At 38.1% G+C, this 27,756-nt stretch overlaps 1 protein-coding gene across 1 annotated transcript in view; it reads left to right on the plus strand.

The window, feature by feature from the left end:
- Positions 1-282: 282 nt before the first annotated feature.
- Positions 283-27,756, plus strand: part of LOC111145340 (R3H domain and coiled-coil containing 1 like) — a 35,435-nt gene continuing 7,961 nt past the window's right edge. The window contains exons 1-5 of the mRNA XM_022500186.1: positions 283-2,082; positions 14,965-15,140; positions 19,986-20,056; positions 20,930-21,025; positions 21,732-21,872. Of these exons, the coding sequence (XP_022355894.1) occupies positions 283-2,082; positions 14,965-15,140; positions 19,986-20,056; positions 20,930-21,025; positions 21,732-21,872 (2,284 nt within the window). The remainder of the gene's footprint in view (positions 2,083-14,964; positions 15,141-19,985; positions 20,057-20,929; positions 21,026-21,731; positions 21,873-27,756) is intronic.

A 27,756-nucleotide genomic window follows, 5' to 3' on the forward strand; every position in this document is an offset into this window, starting at 1 on the left:
AGAAAGGACTTGGGACGTAGAGATAAAGGGTTTTGGGATATGAAGAAGGAGGATATATGGATAATAAAATTCATGGGCTCATGAGTTATTTTGGAATTTACTTTCCTTAGTTGCATTAATTACTTTATGGCAGGTTTTGCTTTCTTTTAACTTGAGGGTTTCTGTTTCTCTAGGATGGATTAGTAGGCCCTCTACCCAGCCTTTAAAAATCTTTTGGTTCGGTACATTGTAATTCGTTTTTGGTAATTGAATTCTTCTCTTCTTGCAGATTGAGGTGGTACCATGCAGCAAGCAGCGGAGAGATGCAGAGTTCGAGTCAGAAGGCCTGACATGGCACTTTATGTACCTAAAGCTCGAAGAAGTGTAGTGCTGCTCAAGGCAGGTGATGAGGAAAAAGGCTGTGGTCCATTTAGCTCCGTGGTGAAAGAAGAACAAACAGAGGATCGTTTCTTCCAAAAGGAGATCTTCAGAGACAAATCTGAGACTCCGAGATTAAGCATTAATCCTGATAAAAAGGAGCACAACCGTAGAGAAGGAAAGAAATTTTCAACAAAATTAAGAAAAGACATGTGCCTTCAAGAAAGAAAGAAAGATAGGATTTGTGTTAAGAGGCAAACTACAGGATCCAAAGAAACATTATGCCAAGGACGTCAAGAGGGTGTCTCAAATCCTGGGATACCTAGTGTACCTTTACAAAAACATTTTAAACCAAAGGAGGTGGAATGTTTGGAGGTTGAAGCCACAGATGTGACGGGACCTGGGAAGTTGCTTCTCTCTCGGTCTTGTTCAGAAATGAATGAGGCCCAGGTTCTAAACAAACCATTCCGAAATGTGGAATTCTGTGATGTCAGTAGGCATGAATTAAGTGGCAAAACATTTGAAAGCAGGGGTTTAGAAAGCAGAATTGAAACTGATGCCAAAGTTGTGAAGATACTATCCCAGTTTCCTAGAGTTTTTAATTGTGTGTTGAAACCTGAGAGTATGATAGTACCTGTAAAACTGAATTCTGATTCTGCAATTGTACAACAAAGCATGCAAACATCGTGTGGAATGTTGACTCCCAGTAGTGGAGGCATCACTGCTATTTCTGTTCCTGGAAGTCCAGATGGTGTCACTGACCAAACTTGTATAGACTTTGAAGCTGAGAATGTTAGTGAGGTAGCCAACAATACAGATTTCATTTTGGGTCAGAGTGGTATAGATTCCATTCCTGAGACTCTAGATAACATCTCTCATAAAATGACTATAGTCAGCAAATTAGAGAGCGTAAATGGCATTTTTGATCCTGCAGTGTTTAGAGAATGTGAGGAGAATGACAGCACTGCTGATGACTTATGTATAAAGTATGAACCTTCTGATACAGCTCTCCTTGCTCATGAAACAGATACAGATGAGTCGAAGAGTGTAGGTGACATTACTAACAAAGCATGTAAGATGGACATTACAGATGTCCCATCTGATCAAATAACTATGGACAGCCCTTGTGTAGTTGCAGTTAGAACAGCTGATGAGGTCTGCAGTAACACAGGTAGTTTCTCAAAATACTTAGAAATGAGTGCAGATACAGCCCCTCTTCATGTAGCTAGATGTGGGAATGACGTGGAAAATTCCAGCAGCCTAACTGCTTGCTCAGATACTTACCCTGAGAGTATTTCCTCTGGTTTCACAGAGTCAACAGGAAAGTTGATAGAGAGCTTGTCAGATTGTGCTTCCTCCTTACCTATAAAGAAGATTGCTGGTAGTAATTGTAACACTTTTTTGGACTCTGAACTCAGTACGTTAAATGGGACAAAAGTACTTTCAGACAGTGCCTCGGGCAATGATCTGGATTGTACTGGTGATACAACAGAGGCATTGCACGAACTAAAAACTGAAGAGTTCAAAACAAAAGAGGAAGACGACTCAGAGAATATGGAATTTGGTGTATCCTTTCCTGATATAGAAACTGTATCTATGGAAACATCCATGGAACCGAAAGCAACGGAAATGGCTCGTGTGGAGGGAAGTGCTGCTATTGAGGAGAGCTGGGAGTCTTTGTTTAATGATGATGGTGACTGCCTGGATCCACGTCTTCTACAAGAGGTCTGTTCAGTAGAAGCTGCTCAGTGTTTACATGATTTATAGATTCGTAGAGCCTGATATTTTTGGGGTAATTTTGATAGACATTTGTGCACACTCATATATTCACTCATTACATCCAGTGAGGCTTCCTGCGGTAAACAAATGGGATTGTAGATTGAGAAGAGAATGCCTGGTAGATCTTACCAAGTAAAACATACCGAATTGAGCTGTGTTTATAATAGCCACGTCCTGAGAGATCTTAGTGAGTAGATTAGGGATGCAGTTAATGGGTTCTGGCTATCTGTTGCGGGAACACAGAGGGAAGCTTCTTCAAAAGGGCTTTTCTACATTGACAAGATGTATTTTACACAGGCCTATTTGAGGGAGAAGAATAACTTATTATTATTTATTTTTATTGCGTTTTTCCGGGAAATGTTGCAGTGTTGTTAGACACTGTGGAGGGAAGGAAGTAGAGAAGGGAAGGGTAAAATAAGGGAAGGTGTGATTGTTTTTATGTAGTTTATGCTTAGTTAAATTAATGTGTAAATGATTGTTGAGTACATACAGAAAATATAAGTGAATAATGCCATGCTGGTTAGAGTTCATAAATACAAAATGTTGGGTTTGAAGACATTTTAGAAATTATTTAATTCTTTTCATTTTCTTAATTTAGACATTCACTCTATATCCAATTTTTAAATTCCTTACCACAAATAACAATCATTGGTTTTAAATAGTAGAACCACTTCCCCCTTCATTCCTTATAGTGGGTTCGCATAACCTTTGTCTGGAAGGAGAAAAAATAATTTCCCTGTGAAGTCCCCAATTTTATAAATGAGGAAATTGAAGCTTAGTGGTCATACTTTTAGGAAAGGCATAATCAAAATTTCAATTTAGTGTTTATGTTCTTTCTACCAAACCACGTCTTTACCTATAAAATACTTTTGAGTGATTCCAAAGAGCCTTTTAAATATGAAGTGAGTAGTGCTTTTGTTTCTGAGAATTAAACCAGAAGTACCAAAAAACAATCACACGGATGTGAAGAAACACGTGAGACTACAGAGGGGACAGGCCATTGGACAGAACTGACTTTCCAATACCAAGCAGCTCCTCGACGTTTTTAGGTGTCTGCATGCGCATGTGTACCACGGTTAGCACTCCTTATGGGCAAGTCATTGTCCTTAACATCCTTTGAAAGAAATACAGAGCAGAAGGTATTTGTGAGTGGGCACCCACAAACCCCTTGAAATTGCATGCAAAATGTTACGTGTATGTGGAGTTTTTCATAGCTTTCATCAGATTCTCAAAGGCAGTGCTTCTCTAAGTGTGGTCCCTGGGCAAGCAGCATTAGTGTCACCTGAGAACTTGTTAGAAATGCAAACTCTTTAGCCCAGTGGTCTATATATTTATGTGTTTTCCAGGTGACTCTGATGCACATAAGGTGAGAACCGTTGCTCAAAAGGTAATAGACCAACGTAAATAGGTATCAGAATGTGAGTGTGGTAACTAGAGATGGCTGTCCAACCGTAACTAGAAAGAAGAACACTGTTCAGCAGAGGTTTTAGACCCAAATTAGGTTAAGAAATACTACTAATGTGGGAAGGTAGGTGAATATAGAGAAGTTATTAAGGATCCCGTCATTGGAAGAAGGTCTCAGGGATGGCAAAGGGATTACCTGAGGGGTAGAGAGCACAGTTATGCATTGGAGAGAAGGAATAGCTTCCTATGAAAGAAGGGCATGGCACACAGAGCCTTTTACATATGATGGGACTCAGTAAGTATTTATTGAATGGATGTAGGTGATAGGGTAGAGTTGGAGCTCTGTGATTTTTTAGGGTGGACTCCAGGGGCTGTCAAAACTTCACTGCTGCTGGAATTTGGATTCTCTATGGTGGTAGCTTAGGGATATGGCTTCTCTAACAGGGGAGGAGGGTTCACGTGTGCAACTGTTTTTCAGGTCTTAATGCTTTTTAGAACAGGTGCAAAAGAATGTAGGCAATCACTCAGTGTTCCGAGGCGCATAGTAATATAGCCAAAGAGGACACTTGCATGACCTAAAGCTGGGAATGGCTAGAAGATGGAGTAATGTTTTAAGCTAAAGACAGCTAGTTCTTGGGGGTTGTGTTTGGATATCACATACTGGGTTGGTGCTTGCCGGGGGTGGGGTTTGTGTTGAGGTATAAGTAGTGATGAGAGCACAAGGGAAGGAAATGGATTGAGAAAGCAAGTAGCGGCTGCAACTCCACAAACTATGGTCTCCTGTGCTTTGAGTTTCAGGAGATGTAATAATAATGTTATTAAAAGATGCCACAGATCCAGTAACATTAATAGCCCTCTAGTGACTATTACTCTTAATTTATTATTTATATTGCTCCAAACATACTTTATTAAAGGCTAAACCAGAATGTCTGCCGGTCTTGAAAATTTTCCAGCCAATGATTTTTTTGGCTCTTTTCCCAGCGGGCCTGTTTCTTAGTTGACAATGGCTACACATGGAGGTATGTCTAATTCTTCTAATGGGTAGGGAGGTATGCTGTGGAGCAGGGTGTGGCAGCCATTGGCATGTGAAGCAGTTTCCTGCAACGTCTGAACTTCTAAAACTGCGTGAGTGGGTAGAGAGCATAGATAGGTCATTCCTGAATTCCTGGAACTGCCATTCTTGATGAGCCTCTAAAGATCACACTTACTCTCCTTAAGCCGTGGTTTGGGATGCCCAGAAGTTTTAAGTTGGTAATTGATAAAGAGAAAGATGTTGGCCTGACTTCTCCTTCTAACCCTCTGAGATCTGGTATGAGAACGCAAGAATTACTGTTGTCTAGATAAAACGTCCATAGCTGGGGGCCTGGGTGGTTCAGTGGGTTAAACCTCTGTCTTTGGCTTGGGTCGTGGTCTCGGCGTCCTGGGATCAAGCCCCGCATTGGGCTCTCTGCTCAGTGGGGAACCTGCTTCCCCCTCTCCCTCTGCCTGCCTCAGCCTCCTCATGATCTCTCTGTGTCAAATAAAGACATAAAATCTTTAAAAACAAAAACAAAAACAAAAAAATGTCCATAGCTCCTTCTGCCTCCTATAGTGATCTGCAAATCTATTGATTGGTAGGAGGGTTAGTACGATACCAGCAACGTAACATTGATGTTGATAGACTGTGGCATCTGGTCCCTTCACTGGTCATTTGAAACCGGTCATTTCTGGTCTTGATTTAGGTAGGAGTCTCCTTTTGCTACAGAAGGCTACTAACAATGTTATAATCATGGAAAAGAGAAGAGTAAAGGAACACCAGCCGTCCCAAACTATCTTCCTTTGTGTATACTGACTCAACATTTATGTGCTCTTCCTACACAGACTTTGGGAAAAATGCTCTCTGAATTTAAGTAGGAAGCCCAAAAGCAAAAGGAAAACCTCAAAATTCCATCGCTAAAAGCAAATTATATGAAGAATGAAGGGAGGAAAGTCCTTCATCTCCCATCCCCTAGGGACTTCGTTAATAGTTCGTACTTCATCACTTTGCAGTTAAATGGAAAGATCGAGTACTTAGAGTTTGAGAAACTGTAAATTGTAAATAGCTAGGTATATATGGTTATCACTTCTGTTTTATTTTATTTATTTTTTTAAAAATCTTACTTATTTATTTGTCAGAGAGCAAAAGCAGAGGGAGTGGGAGAGGGAAAAGCAGGCTTCCTGCTGAGCAGGGAGCCCGATGTGGGGCTTGATCCCACGACTCTGGGATCATGACCTGAGCCAAAGGCAGATGCTTAATGGCTGAGCCACCCAGGCGCCCTGTCACTTCCATTTTAAAGGCACTGTGTTACATGCCAGCTTTTTTCTCAGCTTTATCTAAGGTGTTGTTGTTTTTTTTTTTTTTTAATTTGGAGAAACAGGATATAACCATGTGATTAGATAGTCATATAACAATCTGAAGGTTAATTAATATAAAACCACTTCATGAGAGATGTCCTAAGTTTGACTGTCTGATGGGTGATCTAGAGAGTGGCGTCAACAGAGGATGAGATCCCTGAGGGCTAGACTGGTTGATACTGTTGCATGTTATTGAGGCCGTAGAATTAAACAAGATTTGAAGCCCCACTTAGATTGTTGTTATGTTCCCAATTTCTATTTTCTTTTTCTGTTTCTTAAAATTGATAGATTTTCCTTTTTTTTGAGTGGTTTTAGGTTTACAGAAAAAAATTGAGTGAAAAGTTCAGGGTTCCCATATGACTCCTTCACTGTTTTATTACTATTTTAATTTTTATTTTCACAGTACCTTTTATTATTAGTTGCAACTCATTTTAGCAGACTTATATTTAATATTTTTATTAAAATGTCTGAATTAATAGGTCATTGGCTGCCTAAATGAGGATTCCAGATGCCGTATATTCGAATGCAGTCACTTGGGACATCCAGTGAAGAATCTGGTTGAATTAAGTACTCTATTTGTTGTTCAGTCCACTAGTGGATGATGACTGGATCTCTGGTTCATATAGAAAGAGAGGGAATATTAAGGGGATGCCATTGCTCATAGTTTATTTCTAAACCAAACATCTCCTAAAATGAAAAAAATCTCCCATCTGAGCTCCATTAGGAGCTCCATTGTTACATAAATTTTTTTCCTCTTAATCTGCGTTCACACCAACAGTGTTTAATTTCTGATGCTTTTTCAGAACTGAAGAGAGGTAAACTGTTCTAGGCTTCTATTGTCGGTACAAGGAGGCATTCTTGTCTGCAGCTTGGGAGGTTCCTGGTGTGCTGTACTCTGTCCCTGGCAGTGCTTTTGCCTTAGTGAGCTCCATGACATGTATATGTGGAATATAGTTGGGGCAGCTGGGGTAGGAGTAGCGATATCACTTGTAATGTTTATTCCATTTAATTCATTCCCTGTTCAGTGACAGTAGCAGGGAGGGGAAATGGTAGGGTTGGCAAAGAGAACCAGCATGTGCACTCTACCCCAGTCAGGAGAAAAACATACTAACAGCTTTATCACAAAGATTTTAACAATTTTAAAAATGTTTAAATTTTTTCATGATTTTTTTAGTTCATTTCTGTTAAAGAGTTTGGTTAACAAGAATTAAACTCATCTACACTTTGATTTGAATTAATGTAGTCATTTGTATCAGAAATTTCTTGTATGGCACGTTGAATACTCTGTTGCTGGGCTTTGGGAGGGAGTGCTAGAAAGGAAGAGAGGGTCCCAGCTATAGGCCTGACTCCTGAAGTGGGTAGCCAGCAGTCAAAATATATTTAAATTCAGACTATTTCGTGTTATGAATCTGGGGATGGGGTGTGAGGAGGTATAAATTAGCAGTAATGCCTGCGGGACAGAGGGAAATTAAGTGCTAGTCAGCAGCCGTGTACAGATCATTTGTGTGAATTGACCCAAAACTGAGACTATTGAGGAAAAGCCGAGAGGATGCCCAGGCGTGCTGGATCCTAGGCTTGATGCACGAAGTCTGTGTTTCTGATCCTTCAGATGATGGGTCATGCTCTTATATTGCCTGCCCACGACAAGACTGACTCATTTCTTAAAGCAGTGGGTCTGAGTCTGCAGTTTGAAGGTCAGAAGCACATATGTATTGCCTGATGGGGACAAATAGGCAAGGGCTAATACTCTCTAAAGTAATAAACAAGGAAGAAATTTTTATTTGGGAGAACTGGCATAGATACGATGTAGGATCTTAGGTAGTTGAAGGGAGCATAATCAGGAACTAGAGAAACCAAGAAGTGGAATGGCAGTGAACGCTACATTTATCTGTTTTGCAGTGTTTCTTAGGACTTGTGAGCAGCCATTGTCAGTGATTATCATAACAGTACCTGAGTCAAGCTGTTGGGGACAGTTTGGGAAGATTCAGACCTCTAGCAGTCTCCTGTTCTTGGGTAGTCTGGTCTTTGAGCTTTCTGCATCATCAATGGCATCTCTCCATCTAATCTTTCCAGTCATGCTGGGAAGAGGAGGAAGTAGAGATGTCTCCCTGCCTTCTCAGCACTTCTCTTGGCTATTAATTAAATCTGTTTGGTGGATCGGTTTAGCATCTTGTCAAGGACGCCAGTGCCAGTCTGCCATGTTAACTTATGTACGATCTGAACAGGAACCAGGTCCATGTCGGTTCAGGATGTTCACTTGATCTTTGCCCATATATTCATGTGTCATACATTACCATCCATGGGAGAGAATTAGGGCTCTTCAAATTTAACCTCTGACACTGGGGTCAGTAAATGATCATCTGAACCAATGGCTGGGCTGTCATTCATGTCTCACTGTTGTAGCTTTTCTGTTATATCCTATAGCCCTTTTCCTTTTCTGCTTCCTTGTTCATCCCCACCCCCCTTCTTCTCTTTAATTATGCCTTAATCCAAAGCTGTGGCCATGGCTTTCTCCCACTGAGGATAACCAGAGGTATTGAGATATTGCTTATACCTATTCTAGAGAAATCTGTAGATGACACCTTACAGGGGATTCTACCCATTCTTGTTACAAATTTTATGAAGCCAAAGTTTGCCTTTCCAGCTGTGGTTTCCTGGTAAGGTCAGTGGGGGCATAGCCTAGATAGAGTAGATAATTTTTATTTGTGGGTAGAGAATTCCACTGGGAATCAATTTTCTCCTCTTACACTTACTATATAAAATGTTAGAGTTTAAAAGTCTAAATTTATCCTTCTGTTGTAAAGGATGTAAGTCCAGAATAGTACAGAAGAGGCCTAGAAGCTATCACTTATGCTGCATAGCATATAAATATTTATGCTGTAATACTTTAATGGCATTACCTTTTTAGGGAACTCCTTTTGGATGTTTTTGAATTTGGGTTATGAGAAATTTGAAAAAACTTGAAATACTTTTTTTTTTTTTTTTTTTATAAATAGTGTTATTTCCCTGTCTGCCAAAGAGGAGAAGTTAAATGGGTAAAACATTTTAATTCTAGCTTTTGGTCTATTCACAATACTGTAGACCAACATGAAAAATTCTTGGCTGTTACTCTCAACTTTCTGTGATACTGGCATACCTTAGATAGAATTAAATCCAGATAGTTCAAAAAGCTTTTTTTATGTTTTTGTTTATAGCTTTAACCTGTTCTCCAATGAAATCTTTCCATTTATCAAGGTTTATAGTAAATAATGACATTTTAAATTGATTTTCTTCAACAAAAAGTGAGTTAATAAGCAGTTATGTAGCCATAAGATATAAGCGGAAGAGAAAAATAGAAAGAAACAAATAACTTGGATACCCTAGCCTATATATTGAGAATTGACTGTATGGGTTGATTCTGTAAATCATGTTATCATGTTATACCACCAACTTGTGGTCAAGTCTTTGTTGTCCTTTTCCTTGTAACTTATGCCCCCATGTGTAAATTTGTTACAGACATACCTATAGTATAAAGTGGTTTATTGTATTTCATACAACTTTATTACATATTGAAATTCAAGTTCTTTTTGTAATGTATGCTGAACATACATTAAATGTGTGTTGGGTGAGTGGTTAGGTGATCAGGATGAGGTGGAAGGAAGAGCCAGGTCCGGCTCTAATATAAGGTCTTGTGTAATGAGTATTTCAAAAGTAGTACAGTTGAAGTAAATGTAGATGAAGTAAAACTGTAAAAGGGTAGAGGACAAGTTAGATTATCCATGCTTTGGGGTGTTTAGGGGAGGAATCACAGAAGAGGTGGTATTTGAGTATGTCCTTGGAGAATGGTGTGATATTTTGAGATGTGCAAACTGACAGACATTAGCACTTGTGAAGTAGTAAGACCAAAGCAATAGGGAGGAGGAAGTAAGATGTGTTGAGGCATAGTGAATATTAATCTTTGGTTGGAATTTAGCATATTTTAAGGGATGACATGAGATAAAGGTAGAAAGGTATATTAGTATAAAATTGCTGCTGTAATAAATTACCACAAAATAGTGTCTTAAAACAACACAAATTTATTGACTTACAGTTCTGGAGGTCGGAAGTCTAAAATGGGTGTCACTGGGATAATTAATTAAGGTGTTGGCAAGGCTGTATTCCTTTCCAGAGGCTCTTGGGGAGAACTTACTGTCTTGTTTTTTCAAATTCTTGGAGGCTGCCCACATTCTTTGGCTCGGAGCCCCTGAGTCTTGCTAATATCATCACTCTGACTCTGAGTTTTCCTCTGAGTTCTTCTGCTTTCAAGGACCCTTGTGGTTATAACTGGGTCCACTCTGATAATGCAGGATAATCTCCCCGATTTAAAGTCAGCTGATTAGCAACCTTAATTCCATCTGCTACCTCCGTTCTCCTTTGCCGTATGTACCATAACCACAGGTTAAGGGAAGTTAGGACATGGATGTCTTTGAGAGGCTGTTATTCTGGTTGGGGCCAAATTATGAGAGCTTTAAGTACAGCCACTGAAAATTTTTGATCAAAGGAATGACATGGTCACGGCAGTATTTTGGATAGTTTAATTTATGCTCCTTATGCTATCTAGAATATACAACTAGAAAGAAATCAGCAACCTTGTACTATCTTTTTAGTTTTGCCATTGATCTTCCCTTTCTCCCTCCTTCCTTTTCTCCTTTTGCCCTTCCCTTCCTTCTTTCTAGAATAGTTTATATCCATAAATCCCTAATCAGAGAGAATTAGTTGTCCTGAACATTAATATAGCACTGTTTCTGATTGTGTTCACTGAAAGACCTTTTCATCATGTTATGGAAGGAATACTAGACTAGCAGTCAGGAGACCTGAGTTATGATTCAAACTCTGTCAGTAATTTGATTTGTAATCTTAAGGATACCCTTTAGTCTCTCGGTGATGCAATCCTCCATCTTTGTAATCAGGATAATAATAGCAGCCATCTGACATGCTCATCTGACAGAGATATAAACATGACTTTATTCCAGAGTAATGTAGCATATTTTTGTTTTTTGTCTGTAGAGAGTAACTGGCTTCGTAACTTCGTAACTTTTTTTCTTTTTGAAGAAAAGATCTTTTTGATCCTTGAAGAACCAAGGATCAAACAAAAAACAACAAAAAATAAAAAGCTCAAGGATCCATGCCTGATTGACCTACTCTTCTCACCCTTTTTTTCCCTCTATAAAAAGGGATCAAGGCAATTAAGTCATAGCAAGTCAAGTACTATTTTACAGACTTGTTTTTAAGACCAGACTATTAGGCTTTAAGAGTCTTAAAACCCTCACTTTGGGAAAGATGATTTTAATTTAGCTGAATATGGAAGCTGGTTATGCCTATGAAGGAATACTCACATTTCACTTACACTTTATAAATAAACAAGACAGACCACTGGCAAAAAAAAAAAAAAATTTTTTTTCCTAAAATGTTTGTGATTCATAACTCAAAATTATTTGGTCTGAGTTATTTTATTCCCTTGGTCTAATAGAGAGATTAGAATGAATCAAATTCAAAACCTCTATTGCTCTATCAAACATTTCTTAGTCATCAGAAAGAAAAATACATATGTAGGTCTTAAAATATGAAGGTTTCACATTGACAGTATAGCAGATACTTGCTCTACTGTATGTGACTATTAGAGTAAATGTTTCATTTGTCTAATAGAAATATGATGCAGGCTACAAATAGGAACCATGTATATGATTAAAAATTTTCTAGTGGGCACATTAAGAGAAGTGTCGTCTAATAATATATCCAGAATATCATTTCAACATGTAATCAATATAAGAAATTATTAATGAGATATTTTATTTTTTGTATTGTCTTTGGAACCTGATGTGTATTTTATGTATAAAATACATCTCAATTTAGATTAGCCACAGTTTTCAAGTTCTCAGTGGCCACATGTGGCTGGCAGCTACCGTGCTGGGCTGTTAAGGTCTGCTGCAGGTGTATGTACGTAATTGGTGTGTGAAATCTTAGAGCCTCTCCTTAAAGCTGTCTGTATTGCCCTGTCTAATCCCGCTGTCACAGCGGCCCCGCCCCCTCGCTTCCCTTCACAGTCTTGCTCTGATCCTCACTTCATTCCGTATTGTTCTCTTAGACATTTCCCTCTTCAGTGTCACAAACTCCTCTCTCCTTTACTCTGTTAAGGCTCCCTGTCATGTTTGGCTGGGGTTCTCAGGAGAGAAAGTGGCATTAACAGTATGGCCTCCTACCTACCACCATACCGTCACCAAAAAAAATGTGTTACTAGTAGAAACGTAAACTGATCTCACCAATATCAGTGCCATGGGGAAATGAAATGAAGTTCTTCCTCCTCCTTGGAAAAGTTAGGAATCCCTGATAATAGTGGTGTCTGATAGGAAAAACTAGTCAGGAGTATCTAATTTGCAGGCTTTATATCTATTGTTATGAAATGTAGAATAAGAATTGTGTTTTGTTATTATTAACACTTTGCGTTTAACCAGTCCCAGAAGCCAAAACACTCAGTAGTTTCCTTAGAAATGGAATGTAAGTATGTCAAGTTGAGTTTTGCTGAGTAGGTTAGAAAAGGACCATAAACAGATGTTCTTGGCAGACCATTTTTTATTTTATTTATTTTATTTTATTTTATTTTTTAAAAGATTTTATTTATTTATTTGACAGATGGAGAGAGCACAATCAGGGGGAGCTACAGGCAGAGGGACAGGAGTAGGGAGAAGCAGGCTTCCCACTGAGCAAGGAGCCTGATACTGGGCTTGGAGCCTGATCCCATCCTGAGATCATGACCTGAGCCGAAGGCAGACACTTAACTGACTGAGCCACCCAGGTGCCCCTTTTCTTCATCTTTATAATCAGTTCTTAGGGTTTATAATTCCAAGGCATTTTGTAGTCATGCATTGTTTATGTCTCACAATGCATTATTTAGGCCCAGTTTATAAATGCACAGACATGCAGTGACTTATTTTGTTTTTTACAAAGTACCTCAAAAAGTTAATGCCAGAAATCCAAAAATGAAATTAGGAAAACAGTTCCATTTACAATTGCGTTTAAAAACTATTTAGGAATAAATTTAACAAAAGGAATATGAAACTTGTGCTCCAGAAACTACAAAACATTGTTGGAAGAAATTAAAGAAGACCTAAGTAAACGGAAAGCTACCCATGTTCATCTTTTCTTTTTACTGTTGAGATACTTCTCAAATTGATGTACATATTCAGCAAATCCCAGCTACCCCCCCCCCCCATTTGGGGCAGAAACTGGCAAACTGATCCTCAGATTTATATGGAAATCCAAGAGACTAGAATAGCCAAAATGATTTTTGAAAAAGCAGGACAAAATAGGAAGATAAAACTTTCTGATTTCAAAACCTATTAAAAAACTACAGTAATCAAGACAGTGTGACACTGACATAAGGATGGAGTTGGAAATGACTACTGACCTTCCTTGTCTCTGGGACAGTTATCTTAAACTGATAGACCAGCCCACTTTAGGCTTTTAAGGATTTGTTAAGTTTAGCTGATTTCTTCTTGCCCGCTTTTATAGTGCCCACTTCTTTGACCATGATCTGTCAGTGGCAAAACAGTTTCTGTGTTCTGTTTCTGTTTGGAGGGATTTTGCCACTCTTGGGATTTCAGTTTTTTTGATCATCTCGCATGCTCAGTGGTCTGGTGAGTTCAAGAAAAGCTACTATTTTATGGATCACCTAATCTTCTCATTGTTATGGTGGAAGGAATAATTCTCTTCCAGCTTTCTACATCCTAAGCAGAGTGGAAATAATATGGCACTTGGCCTGTAATACATTCAGCACTCAGTTAAAATTTAATTAAGTGGGTTGAATTCATTGAATACTTAGGTATTATATAAGTATTATACTGAGTGTGCTAAGCACTTACATATCATTTAATCTACACACCTATCTGTGAGGTATAGGTGCTATTATTATTCCTATTTTTTTAAATGTAAACTAAAGCTTAATGGAGAAAAGGAATTAGAGGTACAGCAATAAATAAACATTTTTGTTGATTCTACCTATATCACTTTTTCCTCTCCTCTTCCTCCCAAATAAATTCTTGAATCCATTTTTTACTTCTGCAAGGAAAGGAGATGTATCCTTGGCATTGCAAATTCTCATTTCCTCATTTGATGGGCAGTAAGGCATAGTATAAACGAGGGAAAAGCTGGAAGAGACCTAGTTGAACTCTCCCCCTCCGCCCACCACTGCTAGTTGGACTTCTGATTAACAGGGAGAAGATACTCTCAGGTCTGAAGGCTTTGGGTGATCAGTACTAGCCCCTAGGTTTTATAACAGGTGAATGACAAAGGACTGTCTTGGCTTTGATGCCATATTCCATTTTCCCCCTTCCCTTCTGCTTCCAGAAGCGTGAAATAGTGAATAGCCTTCAGTTTTCTTTAGAATAGTAGAATTTTGAGTATTTTTCATTACTGTTAATTTTTTTTAACTAATCTGCGATGTGGGAATTCCTGTAGGTAGCTGTCATGTTAGAGACCTTAAATACAATTACTTGGACCACTCACATTTGTCTTAACAAATTCCTTTGTAAGCTACATGTAAGAAAAGGTAGGCTAACAAAGTGTTTTCATTTTAAAAATTTCTTGTTTGTTTTTGTTTACTCCCAGAAAAGAAACTATGAGATGAGCCTGATCAATAAGGCCAAATAAAACAAATGTTATTAATTCATCTCTTCAGCTATTTTCTGAAATTCATTTTCCAAGATGTACCATTTGTAACTCACCTCATTAATCAGTCTACATTTTCTCACACTCTGGTTGATAGATGCAAGTTAAGTTTCATGCATTGCCTATCTTTGTTGGAATTTCAACACCTTTTTAAAGTATTCTTCATGTTAATATAAACTGGATGATAGACTCCTGGTCATTATTGTATTTGTGTATTTGTATTTGTATTTGTGAGTAGCATTAATACAGAGACACTGTTAAAGATTAAGGAATTGGAATATGGAGACAAGGAAGGATCATTTATATATGGTAGCATATTTTATAGTGCTTTGGCTTGATTTAACAGTCAATTATATGCTTCTTCTCTAGTTATCAGGGAATATGAAGAATAGAAAAAGCATCCAGGAACCTAGATTTGATTATTACAACCATGAAGTTTCTGATATTGACCTCAGTGACTGTGAATTTCCACATGTCATTGAAATTTATGACTTCCCCCAAGAATTTCGTACTGAAGACCTCCTGCGGGTTTTCTGCAGTTATCAGTAAGTATTTGCAAATAGTTGGGCATGTTTGGGAAGGTGAGATGAAGTTTTCTTAAGATGTCTCCTGAAAAATCATCTCTTGTTTACATATTCCCTATTGTTTATTTTAGCATCAGTTTTGTTTATTGTTTTTTCCAAGTCTATTAGAAATCTTCTGTATCAAGTCTGTCTTCTAAGTTCTTTAAAAATACCAAATAGTCTTTCTAGACCCCATTTTGGGCATTTAAGAAGAGTGTCTTCGATTATGACTTCTGGATGTCTTCATGGTGTGTTTAATCCATTTATAATTATAATTATTATAATTATTGATGTATTTGGATGTATGCCTGCCATCTTTTTTTGTGTTTGTTTCATCTATTTCTCTTCTTTCTTGCCTTCTTTTGGATTGATGAGGTATTTTTTTCTCATTCTATTTTGTTTGGAAATGATACTCTGTTTCTATTCTTTGGTGGTTACTTTAGAAATTACAAAATGCATGCTTAACTTACCAATGGCTAAAGTTAATGTTTTTACAGTCTTCCAAACACTATAAGGGCTTTTTAACTCCATTTCCCAATTCCATTCCCTCCCTTTCCACCACTCCCAACTATATGCTATGGAGACTATTTTTTAAAAAAATTTTTTCTTTTTAAACTCCATTATTTGCTATTACTCCTTTATAGAGTCAGCATTCAGATTTATCTGGTTTCTGTGTTCTTCATTTATACCTCTTGCAGCTCATATCTTCCATCTGAAATCATTTCCTTTTTGCATGGAACATACTCTTACCATTTAATTTAGTAACAGTCAGCCGTCAACAAACTCAGTTGGGTTTTGTTTTTTTAATGGCATTATTTCAACTTTGTTTTTGAAAGACATGTTTGCTAGGTATAGAATTCTAGGTTGGCAGTCATTTTTCTCTCAGAAATGTACAGATTTATTCTACCATCTCCTGGCTTTCTCTGTGGGAAATAAGAAGCAAGCTGAAAGTTCACAACCGTTGCTTCTGAATGTAATCTCTCTTTTCTCTTTGGATGCTCTTAGGGGTTTCTCTTTGTCTTGTATTGTGCATTTTAGTGTGATGTGGCTTTGTGTTTTTAAAAATTTATTCTTCTTGAGAGTATTTGAGCTTCTTAAATCACTAAGTATTTTTCATTGGTTTTGGAGAACACATAGTTATCTCTTCAGGTAGTTCCTTTGTGTCAGTCTTTCTCTTTTATGTTCTCTAAGATGTCCAGAAAATATATATTAGACCTTCTCACTTAATCCTAATGTTACCTCTCTTTTATATTTTTTGTGTTTGTCTCTGTTACATTCTGAATCGTTTCCTTAGCTCTGATTTCCAGTTCACTGATTTCTTTCTTCAGCTGTGTTTTATTTGCTGTTAAATCTGTCCATTGAATATTTAAATTTCATTTTTTGTTTTTCATTTTTCTAAGTTCTCTATTTCTCTTTAAAATCTGCGTGGTCATTTTTTAGTTTCTTGGTTTTTTCTAAAATATTTTCAAGATTTAAAAAATTTCTTAAATGTGTTAAACATAGACCTTCTATGGTCTGTGTCTGGTAATTCCTTTACCTGAAGTCTTTTTAGTTCTGCTTCTGCAAATTCTCAGGTTTAGTAATATTTTTTATTGTGAGCCAACTGTTTTCCTTGGAATTTTATTTGTGGGAATTGAAGTCTACAGTAGAAGAAGAGGATTTCTCCTGAGAGGATACGTGTTTTCTTCTGCCAGGCACCAAGGGCCCGAAGAGTTCAGCAGCACTGTAAATTAAATTACTGATTTGAGGTTATTTTGACCACTGAGATAGAAATAGTAAAGTGGAGAATGATAAAAAATGATTGTTCTGTGTCTCAACTAGTTTATTTTAACAACACATATAAATGTCTAGTTACTTGCCAGTCTTTGATGTGGTGCCAAGGCCTTTTTTTTTTCTTTCAAGTTACTGGTCTATTGATAGAAGAGTTCTTGTATGTTTTCCTCATAATATATCAACTAAAGTGGAATGAGAACTTTAAAGTACCTTTTTAGAGGCATCTGAGTGCTTACTCTTTGTAGATTAAAATGTTTCCTGTCCTTTATAGCTGTTTTGCCCAAACATAATTGATAGTCATTTTTGGATTTTTTAGTGACTTCACCATTCTCTGCTGTTCCACAGCATTCAGTTAAGTTTTTTTAGACACAACATCTTTTCTTTTTCACACTCATTTTTCATTGTTTTAATTTTAGTAAATTATGTAATGAAAATACAAATTAAAACTGATATAAAGGGTTTGAAAACAATTCCATTAACTCTTGTTATGTATATAATTCTTACACATATAGGACAAGATAAAGAATCAAGTATACCTTTGTATCTTTAGCTTAGAAGAAGAAAACAAGCTTCAGGAATAAAGAAACAATAAAAAATAAGCTTCAGAAGAAGAAAAGATCTTCAGGATCTGGGAAAAGTCAATACGAAGAAGGATTATACTTTAACATTCTCATCCTGATACTAAAAATGAACCAGGTCTTTTGTCTCATACTACAAATGTACATTTAAAATTCAGTTCATGTAGATCTTGAATTTGTTAGATTCTGCATCAGGGTTTAACCTCCCACTTTTTCTTAAAGAGCCAGATAGGAAATATTTTAGGCAACTCTGCCATCATTGCATAAAAAGCAGCCACAGAGAGTATGTAAACAAATGAGCATGATTGTATTCAGTGAAATTTTATGTACGAAAACATGGGGCACCTGAGTGAATCAGTCGGTTAAGTGACTGCCTTCAGTTCAGGTCATGATTTCTGGGTCCCGGGAGAGAGCCCTGCATCGGGGTCCCTGCTCAGTAGGGATTCTGCTTCTCTATTCCTCTGCATCCCCCCAACTGCTCATTTTCTCTCTTTCTTGCAAATAAATACAAACTTTTAAAAAAGCACCCTGTTTTTCTATGAAGTTCTTAGAATAGGCAAAATTAGCTAGCAGCCAAGTACCTCACTTAAATTTGGATGGAGGAGGATATCAGTTCTATAGCTAAAAGAAATAAGGGGGTAACTGGATCCCAGAGAATAGTTAATCTTTCTGTAGACTTCTGCTAAATGTATAGGTTTGGTTAGTCAGTCAAATTCATTAACATATTAAGACCCTATATCAGGGCCTGTTCCATATAAAGTGCCTAATGGATTTTAAAAACCAGTCAATGAGCTTAAATCTCAAATTAGTACTACCTTAGATTGTTATTAGTAATGATGATTTATAAAATCAAGGATTCGTTTTATTGATATCTAGAATTTCCTACTAAAGGCTAGTTAATTCTTATGAATTATTAATTAACTTTTGCTTTATTCCTAATCTTACCTGCAAGACCATTTTTCTATCAAACCCAAAAACATTCCCAAAAGAAGAGCAACATTTTAAAGGATTATGAAATTCCAAAGTCTAAAAGACTCTCCACATCGCATCTAAGGTCTTTTTCTAAGCTTTTTGTAAACTCTTATCAGACAGGCTCTTCTGCTATTGAACTTTTTCGGTCTCCAACCCCTGTGGTCATTTTAAGCCATGGTCAAACTTACCCTCACATTCAGGAAATTCTCTAACCTTCAAAGCCTCCTTCATTCCTTTTTTCCTCAAAGGAATTTTTTTCTTGACTGAAGGAAGATATTTTAGCTGTTGTCTCTTTTTCTTTCTTTATAGTGCTTTATAAAAATAAAGTCAAGGTCATGGTGCAGAAGCCTATAATAATGTCTGAGAGTCAAATACCCGAGTCAACTTTATATTTTAGTCACCATCTTTTATCAATATTAATAATCTTCCAAATGAATATTGTTATTAGTCATAAAAAGTAATGAGCACCATTCATTTATTAAAGGCCTGTAAGTCCTCAGCACTCTGCTCTTTGCCTTGTCATAGATGATCTCATTTCCATTTTCAATAACTCTGTTTGGAAGGTGCTATGCCCATTTCTACGGATAAGCAGACCTAGCTTCAAGAGAAGTTAAATCTGCCCAAGAACTCAAGGTGGCAGAGCCCTGAGTCCTTTTGTATCCGACCCTCAACCTCATGTCCTTTCTACAGAACTATGTTGAATGTATGAGCAGTTTTTAAGTTCCCTGCTGAAAAACTAATGCCATCATTTTGATAGTCCTTCTGTTCACTATGTAATAGCTCTGCTCCAAAATAAATGTGTTTTTAATGGTCATTGTTTTGATTCTAATCCCATCTAATGTTTCTCTGATCTTGATATCTTAATTATCCTGAATTTTTCTGAGTTTGCCACAGTTCTTTCCTGTTCTCCCTTTACTTCCTTTCTACAACTCGAAATAATAGGTCAGCCTCTCTGATTATAGTTGTCTTTTTTCTCAATTTCTTGGATTTTTTTGTTTGTTTGTTTTGTTTTTGGGGGGTTTCTTTCTTGTTTCTTGCTTTGAATGACCTGTCTCCCTCTCTGTCTCTGTCCGTGAGGCTACGTTTGTTTGCCTTAAATCCAGGTGACCTTCCCTGTCTACCTCCTCTTCCAATATTCTTCTGCCCCTTCTCTGCTTCCTCCTTTCACCTCTTCTTGTTCTGTGCCCATAAGAGCATCTCTTGTGAATAGTGTGATAAATACTTTACCTCCCCAAGGGACATGTGGAGATTAATTAGTTGATGTCTATAAATGGCTGGGAATGTAAAATACTGCCAGGTAGTTCTTTAGGATGGTATTATTGCTTTTAAAATTCAGTGGCTTCTTCTGTCCTCCAAGCTGTTTTTTGTGTCATTATCCCCATTCCACCTGTGCGCTCGTTGAGTGTTTATCTCATCATGAAATGCTTTATGAGACTCTATTTGAAAGATGTTTCATAAAAGTAAATTTTATTTTAAGAAATAAAATTGTGTTGTTTTGTTGCAGAAAGAAAGGTTTTGATATTAAATGGGTGGATGACACACATGCCCTAGGAGTATTCTCCAGTCCGATTACAGGTATTCACCTAGTGGATTTCTGTGGTCTTTCCTTATTGTCTGTTTTCTCTTGCTACTTGTTCTTATTTCCCTTTTATTCTAGCCAACTGGCATGTTATCCAGCCAGTGTAGGTAAATGGCAGATACAGGTTTTTGAGGCATAGTACTTTGTACCAATGTGCTTTTTCTCTCCCTTTTCACCTTAATCCAATAGCAATTTGGAGAGAGAGCCAACTCCTTCCAGGGTTACGTGCTGTGTAACTGTCAGTTACGATCATACATAAACAGATTATAGGTAGAAATTTAAGAAGCCAGTGTGACTGAATCTTAAAAATGTTGTGATTTTTTTTTTCCACCCAGACAAATGAATTTGAAGTGGGCCTTGATCCTGAGAGATTATAATACCTGGTTCCTTTTCACTTACATCATTAGCCTCATGAAAGATGTGATGCAGAGGCATTCAAAGATGTTAGAGATGTTGGTTCCTGTCTGAACCACCTAGAATAGGGGTCTGCAAACTGTAAAGGGCCAGGTAGTAAATATTTTAGGGTGGAAAGTCACTACTTAATTCTGCTGTTGTAACAAGAAAGCATCCCTGAACAGTATTCAAATGAATAGAAGTGGCTCTGTTTCAGTAAAATGTTACAAGAAGAGGTGGATGGCTAGATTTGGTCACAGAACCATCGTTTGTTGATCCCTGATCTAAAATAATCACTTGCCAAGCTGTTTATGGATTTTCTGGAGCTGACCATCTCTTTTGTTTGCCATGAGAAAAAAAAAAAAAGGCGGAACATCTAGACATCTAGGAAATACTTTCTGAGAGCTAGCCTTAAATTTTCCTTTTATCACTCTTCCTCATATCTTCTATTTTCTTGTATTTATTCCTCTTTGCAGCTCGTGATGCTCTGGGTAGTAAACATACCATGGTGAAAATCCGGCCCTTGTCACAGGCCACAAGAGCAGCCAAGGCCAAAGCTAGAGCTTATGCTGGTGAGCCTATAATCTCGGGCTTTTTCTTGTTGATAGTTGTGTTATTGTTTTTTCTAGCACTTGTACCTCATCTGGAGTTCTAAAGACATACCACTTTTATTTTCAGTGTTAAAGGAAGTATGTTTTTTTTGTTTTTTTTTTTTTAAAGATTTTATTTATTTATTTGACAGAGAGAAATCACAAGTAGGCAGAGAGGCAGGCAGAGAGAGAGGAGGAAGCAGGCTCCCTGCTGAGCAGAAAGCCCGATGTGGGGCTTGAACCCAGGACCTGGGATCATGACCTGAGCCGAAGGCAGCGGCTTAACCCACTGAGCCACCCAGGCGCCCCAGGAAGTATGTTTTTAAAGAAAAGACAAAGGCTGTGTTGGAAATAAGGCATCTGTGCAGCCACTTAGAGAGAGAGAGAGAGAGAGAGATGGCCAGTCAATGCAGCAACCATTTTCTGATGACATCCTTATCTGGTTTACCTCAGTGTTGACCTGTTTCCAAGGGTCACTGTAGAAATTGTGTTAATATAGATAATGAAGCCAGGGTTATTTGTGTTTTGCCGTGCTAGTTTCCTCTGATCATCATCTATTGGCCTATATTAATTACTGCTAAGGCAGCCCTTGTTAGTCTGTTTTATATGTTAATTACAGAGTTAAATCATTTGGCGCTAGAGTGCTTTCTCTTCTTACTCCCTCCTACTCCCCCCCTTTCCCGTTCAGAGTTCCTGCAGCCAGCAAAGGAGCGTCCTGAAACTTCAGCAGCCCTAGCCAGAAGGTTAGTCATCAGTGCCCTTGGGGTTCGAAGTAAGCAGAGCAAAACGGCAAGGGAAGCAGAGCTCAAGAAACTGCAGGAAGCCCGAGGTGAGTTGAAGTGATGGCGTTCCTCTCTAGCTCTCTAGACCTCTCTAGTTCTATAGAGCTCACTATAAGGCATGCGTTTAAAAAAAATGAATGAAGCCCATTCCATTTTGTCATTTCCATTTCCTAGAAGCCTCCCAAGTTTATTGAAATTGTTTTCATGCCTTATATTTAGGGGGAAGACATTTCAGGATTTGTCTTCCTGTTCCACACACAAGGCATCCTAATCCATGCTCTTAACTGTTGTTTTCCAAGAGATAGGTTCGGCTTTTTCAACTCGTCATCCATGGCTTTTTCTGTAGTTCTTGCTCCAAAGTCTGAGCAGAATTTTCCTATGAAGACATAGGAGTCTCCCAGGCATTAAACATTTGCTCTGGTTTTACAGGGCCATGATTGCCATATTATCTGATGATTTAGATTGCAGGTAGAAGACAGATTAAGGAAAAGCCAGCGACTGACATGGTTGATAGTAACTATAGGAGGTATTTTTTTCTCTAAAGACAGTCTTGAGTGGCTCCATTAGAGTACATCTAGATAAATCTATCTTCTGATTATTTTGCAGTACCTATGAGTTCTTAGAAATTATTTCCATTGATGCACAGCAGGGTTTTTCTTTCCCTATAGTTTGGAATTGAGGTTAAAATCTCTCTCTTCCCTCTTTCTAGGCTGTTGACTTATATGTAAGGGCCTGGGATTCTGGCTTTACACTTAAGTACTTTTTATCAACCTTGCAGGCTTTAGACAGTCTCATTGCCTTAGCTCACGATCTGTGGAATCTGTAAAGGCAATTTATTCTGAAAATTCCACTTACCAAAAAGTAACTTCATTTTTCCATTAAACGAATTGAAGTTTCAAACTCTTTGTTTATTGCCGGTCTAACAAGGCCATTAATACTTCCTGTCCACTCTGCTGTGGTGATAGCAGGCGGCTTGGGGACTCTCAGCTGCACTGGCCAGATAACCAGTGACAGAGTGTGTCATGGCAGGTGCTAGAGTTTCAGTGTGGAACCCAACTAATTTTTGAAGCCTTAATGATTAGAATGAGGCAGTTTTGATTTTTCCAATACATGTTCACTCAGAGGCCCTTTCAGAAACTTTTTTTATAGATGGCAGTAATAGAACTAGAGTAAAGGTGAATGTGTCATAAGACCCTTTAGTAGTTGGTTATCTCTGAGGAAAGTGCTTTCTCTGTGATAACCACAATGATCTCAGAAGCTCAGTGAGAGAGAAGATTTGACTGTGCAGTGTCTCATGCTTCCCTACCCTGTGTGTCACCTTAACCGGAATGCTCCGTGTACTGCAGCAGGAATGCTGCACAGGGACCGTCTGGAGGACTGCTCTCTGTTTTTCTGTAAACACAGTGGCATGCAGCTTCATTTGAAGTATTTGTTTTAAATACTCACTTAACCAATGGGCAGTTGAGTGATGCAAGTAAAAATCGCTCAGTGAGTATCCTGTTAATTACTTTTTTAAAGAAGGCCTTTAGTTGTGAATGGAGACTCCCTGTGATAAGTTCTTCTTATCCATTGGTGCTGAGGCTGTACAGATTATAGAATATTCTTTATTATGCTTCAGAGCTCTCCCATTCTTCATATCTGAGAAAACGCATATGAAAAATTCCTGATATATCTCTTTCTGACTTCTTTATGCATTAGGCAGATATTCTTGTACCTGCCTGCATGGAGCCCAAGACTGCTCACTTAAAGAGTTTTTTCTTTAAAAAAAAAAAAAAAGGGAAAAAAGTATCTTTTCCTGTGGAAATTAAAAGTACCATTTAGGTATTAAACAGAACAGTTCTTTTTGTCCAGATCTTCTTCTACTGGAGGGGGAGGGGTCCATACAGCATAGTGGGTAACATTAGATTCTGTAATCAGACTGTCTACGTCTACTCTTGAGTTCTACCGTTTACTGGCTGTGTGACCTTGGGCAGAGTACTTACTCTCTGGAGGCCTCTGTTTCCTCATCCATAAAATGGAAATGAAATGGGATAATTCACAAGGAATGCTTAGTCATTTTCAGAACCCATCAGAATGCGTGCTCTCCTGTTTCTCTCGGCCTGTAATAAGTGTATGATGAATGTTAGCTGCTGCTGTTTTTAGTGATAGTGGAAATATTATTTGTATGGTGAGCCTAACACAGATTCCAGTGAGTATTTTTTATCAGTACTTTTTTTATTTTAAATTTCCTGTAATACTCTATTTGGCATTTCACTAGGCACCTGTCCTCTAGCATTGTGCTCTTATTCGGGAGAATTAGACAGATGGAAAAATTTTGTTCTTTACTTAAGACTTAAAATCAGGTGAGGATATCTGCCTTGAGTAAGAAAGAAAATATGATTTTAAGCAGTTGTTTCTCTTCTCACTTCAGTTCTGAAGAATTTTTTTAAATTCCAATATAATGTGAAGTGTTAAATTTGTTTCAGGTGTAGGATACAGTGATTCAGTAGTTCTATACATTACTCAGTCCTCATCAAGATAAATGTACTCTTAATCTCCACCACCTATTTCACCTATCTCTCCCCCCCCACCCCCCCACACCCCCTGCCATGCCACGCCCCTCTGGTAACCATCAGTTTGTTCTCTATAGTTAAGAATCTGTTTTTTGGCAAACTGAGGGTTAATGGGGGGAGGGGGGGTTGGGGGGGTGGGATTATGGACATTGGGGAGGGTATGTGCTATGGTGAGTGCTGTGAAGTGTGTAAACCTGGCGATTCACAGACCTGTACCCCTGGGGATAAAAATATATGTTTATAAAAAATAAAATTAAAAAAAAAAAAAAGAATCTGTTTTTTGGGTTTGTCTCAAAAGAGACAAGTGTTTGTCTCCCTTTGTTCCTTTGGTTTGTTTCTTAAATTCCACATATGAGTGAAAAATCATATGCTATTCTTTTGCTTTTAGCATTACAGTCTCTAGCTCCGTCCATGTTGTTGCAAATGGCAAGATTTCATCCTTTTTTATGGCTCAATAATCTCCATTGTATATATATATACCACCTCTTCTTTATCCATTGATGGATGGATAAATACTGATGGATGCTTAGGCTACTTCTTAGTTTGGCTAATGTAAATAATGCTACAATAAACATAGGGGTGCATGTATCCTGTCAAATTAGTGTTTTTTAAAAATCTTTGGGTAAGTACCCAGTTGTGTGATTACTGGGTCATATGGTAGTTCTATTTTTAACGTTTCAAGGAATCTCCACACTGTCTTCCACAGTGGCTGCCCCAGTTTGCATTCCCACCAACAGTGCACATGGGTTCCTATTTCTCCACATCCTTACCAACATGTGTAGTTTTTTTTTATTTTAAAATTTTTAAATAAACATATAATATATTTTTATCCCCAGGGGTACAGGTCTGTGAATCACTAAGTTTACACATTTCACAGCACTCATCATAGCACATACCCTCCCCAATGTCCATATCCCCACCACCCTCGTCTGTCCCCCCTACCCCCAGCAACTCTCAGGCTGTTTTTTGAGATTGAGTCTTTCATGGTTTGTCTCCCTCCCAATCCCATCTTCTTTCATTTTTTCTTTTCCCACCCCGCAAACCCCCCACATTGCATCTCCACTTCCTCATATCAGGGAGATCATATGATAGTTGTCTTTCTCCGATTGACTTATTTCGCTAAGCATAATACCCTCTAGTTCCATCCACGTCGTTGCAAATGGCAAGATTTCATTTCTTTTGATGGCTACATAGTATTCCATTGTATATATATACCACATCTTCTTTATCCATTCATCTTTTGATGGACACCTAGGTTCTTTCCATAGTTTGGCTATTGTGGACATTGCTGCTATAAACATTCGGGTGCATGTGCCCCTTTGGAGCACCACGTTTGTATCTTTAGGATATACACCCAGTAGTGCAATCGCTGGGTCATAGGGTAGCTCTATTTTCAGTTTTTTGAGGAACCTCCACACTGTTTTCCAGAGTGGTTGCACCAGCTTGCATTTCCACGAACAGTGTCGGAGGGTTCCCCTCTCTCTGCATCCTCGCCAGCATCTGTCATTTCTTGACTTGTTAATTTTAGCCATTCTGACTGGTGTGAGGTGGTATCTCATTGTGGTTTTGATTTGTATTTCCCTGATGCAGAGTGATGTGGAGCATTTTTTCATGTGTCTGTTGGCCATCTGGATGTCTTCCTTGCAGAAATGTCTATTCATGTCCTCTGCCCATTTCTTGATTGGATTATTTGTTCTTTGGATGTTGAGTTTGATAAGCTCTTTATAGATTTTGGATACCCAAAATCCCTTTATCTGATATGTCGTTTGCAAATATCTTCTCCCATTCTGTCAGTTGTCGTTTGGTTTTGTTAACTGTTTCCTTTGCTGTGCAAAAGCTTTTGATCTTGATAAAATCCCAATAGTTCATTTTTGCCCTTGCTTCCCTTGCCTTTGGCGATGTTCCTAGGAAGATGTTACTGCAGCTCAGGTCGAAGAGGTTGCTGCCTGTGTTCTCCTCAAGGATTTTGATGGATTCCTTTCTCACGTTGAGATCCTTCATCCATTTTGAGTCTATTTTTGTGTGTGGTGTAAGGAAATAGTCCAATTTCATTTTTCTGCATGTGGCTGTCCAGTTTTCCCAGCACCATTTGTTGAAGAGGCTGTCTTTTTTCCATTGGACATTCCTTCCTGCTTTGTTGAAGATTAGTTGACCGTAGAGTTGAGGGTCTATTTCTGGGCTCTCTATTCTGTTCCATTGATCTATGTGTCTGTTTTTGTGCTGGTACCATACTGTCTTGATGATGACAGCTTTGTAATAGAGCTTGAAGTCTGGGATTGTGATGCCACCAACTTCGGCTTTCTTTTTCAATATTCCTTTGGCTATTCGAGGTCTTTTCTGGTTCCATATAAATTTTAGGATTATTTGTTCCATTTCTTTGAAAAAAATGGATGGTACTTTGATAGGAATTGCATTAAATGTGTAGATTGCTTTAGGTAGCATAGACATTTTCACAATATTTATTCTTCCAATCCAGGAGCATGGAACATTTTTCCATTTCTTTGTGTCTTCCTCAATTTCTTTCATGAGTACTTTATAGTTTTCTGAGTATAGATTCTTTGCCTCTTTGGTTAGGTTTATTCCTAGGTATCTTACGGTTTTGGGTGCAATTGTAAATGGGATTGACTCCTTAATTTTTCTTTCTTCTGTCTTGTTGTTGGTGTAGAGAAATGCAACTGATTTCTGTGCATTGACTTTATATCCTGACACTTTACTGAATTCCTGTACAAGTTCTGGCAGTTTTGGAGTGGAGCCTTTTGGGTTTTCCACATACAGTATCATATCATCTGCAAAGAGTGATAGTTTGACTTCTTCTTTGCCGATTTGTATGCCTTTTATTTCTTCTGTTGTCTGATTGCTGAGGCAAGGACTTCTAGTACTATGTTGAATAGCAGTGGTGATAACGGCATCCCTTCTGTGTTCCTGACCTTAGCGGAAAAGCTTTCAGTTTTTCTCCATTGAGAATGATATTTGCAGTGGGTTTTTCATAGATGGCTTTGATAATATTGAGGTATGTGCCCTCTATCCCTACACTTTGAAGAGTTTTAATCAGGAAGGGATGCTGTACTTTGTCAAATGCTTTTTCAGCATCTATTGAGAGTATCATATAGTTCTTGTTCTTTCTTTTATTAATGTGTTGTATCACATTGATTGATTTGCGGATGTTGAACCAACCTTGCAGCCCTGGAATAAATCCCACTTGGTCGTAGTGAACAATCCTTTTAATGTGCTGTTGGATCCTATTGCCCAGTATTTTGGTGAGAATTTTCGCATCTGTGTTCATCAAGGATATTGGTCTGTAATTCTCTTTTTTGATGGGATCCTTGTCTGGTTTTGGGATCAAGGTGATGCTGAAATGAGTTTGGAAGTTTTCCTTCCA

This window comes from Enhydra lutris, unplaced genomic scaffold (assembly GCF_002288905.1).
Source record: "Enhydra lutris kenyoni isolate GAN:26980312 unplaced genomic scaffold, ASM228890v2 scaffoldscaffold12, whole genome shotgun sequence".
NCBI classification, from domain to species: Eukaryota; Metazoa; Chordata; class Mammalia; order Carnivora; family Mustelidae; genus Enhydra; species Enhydra lutris.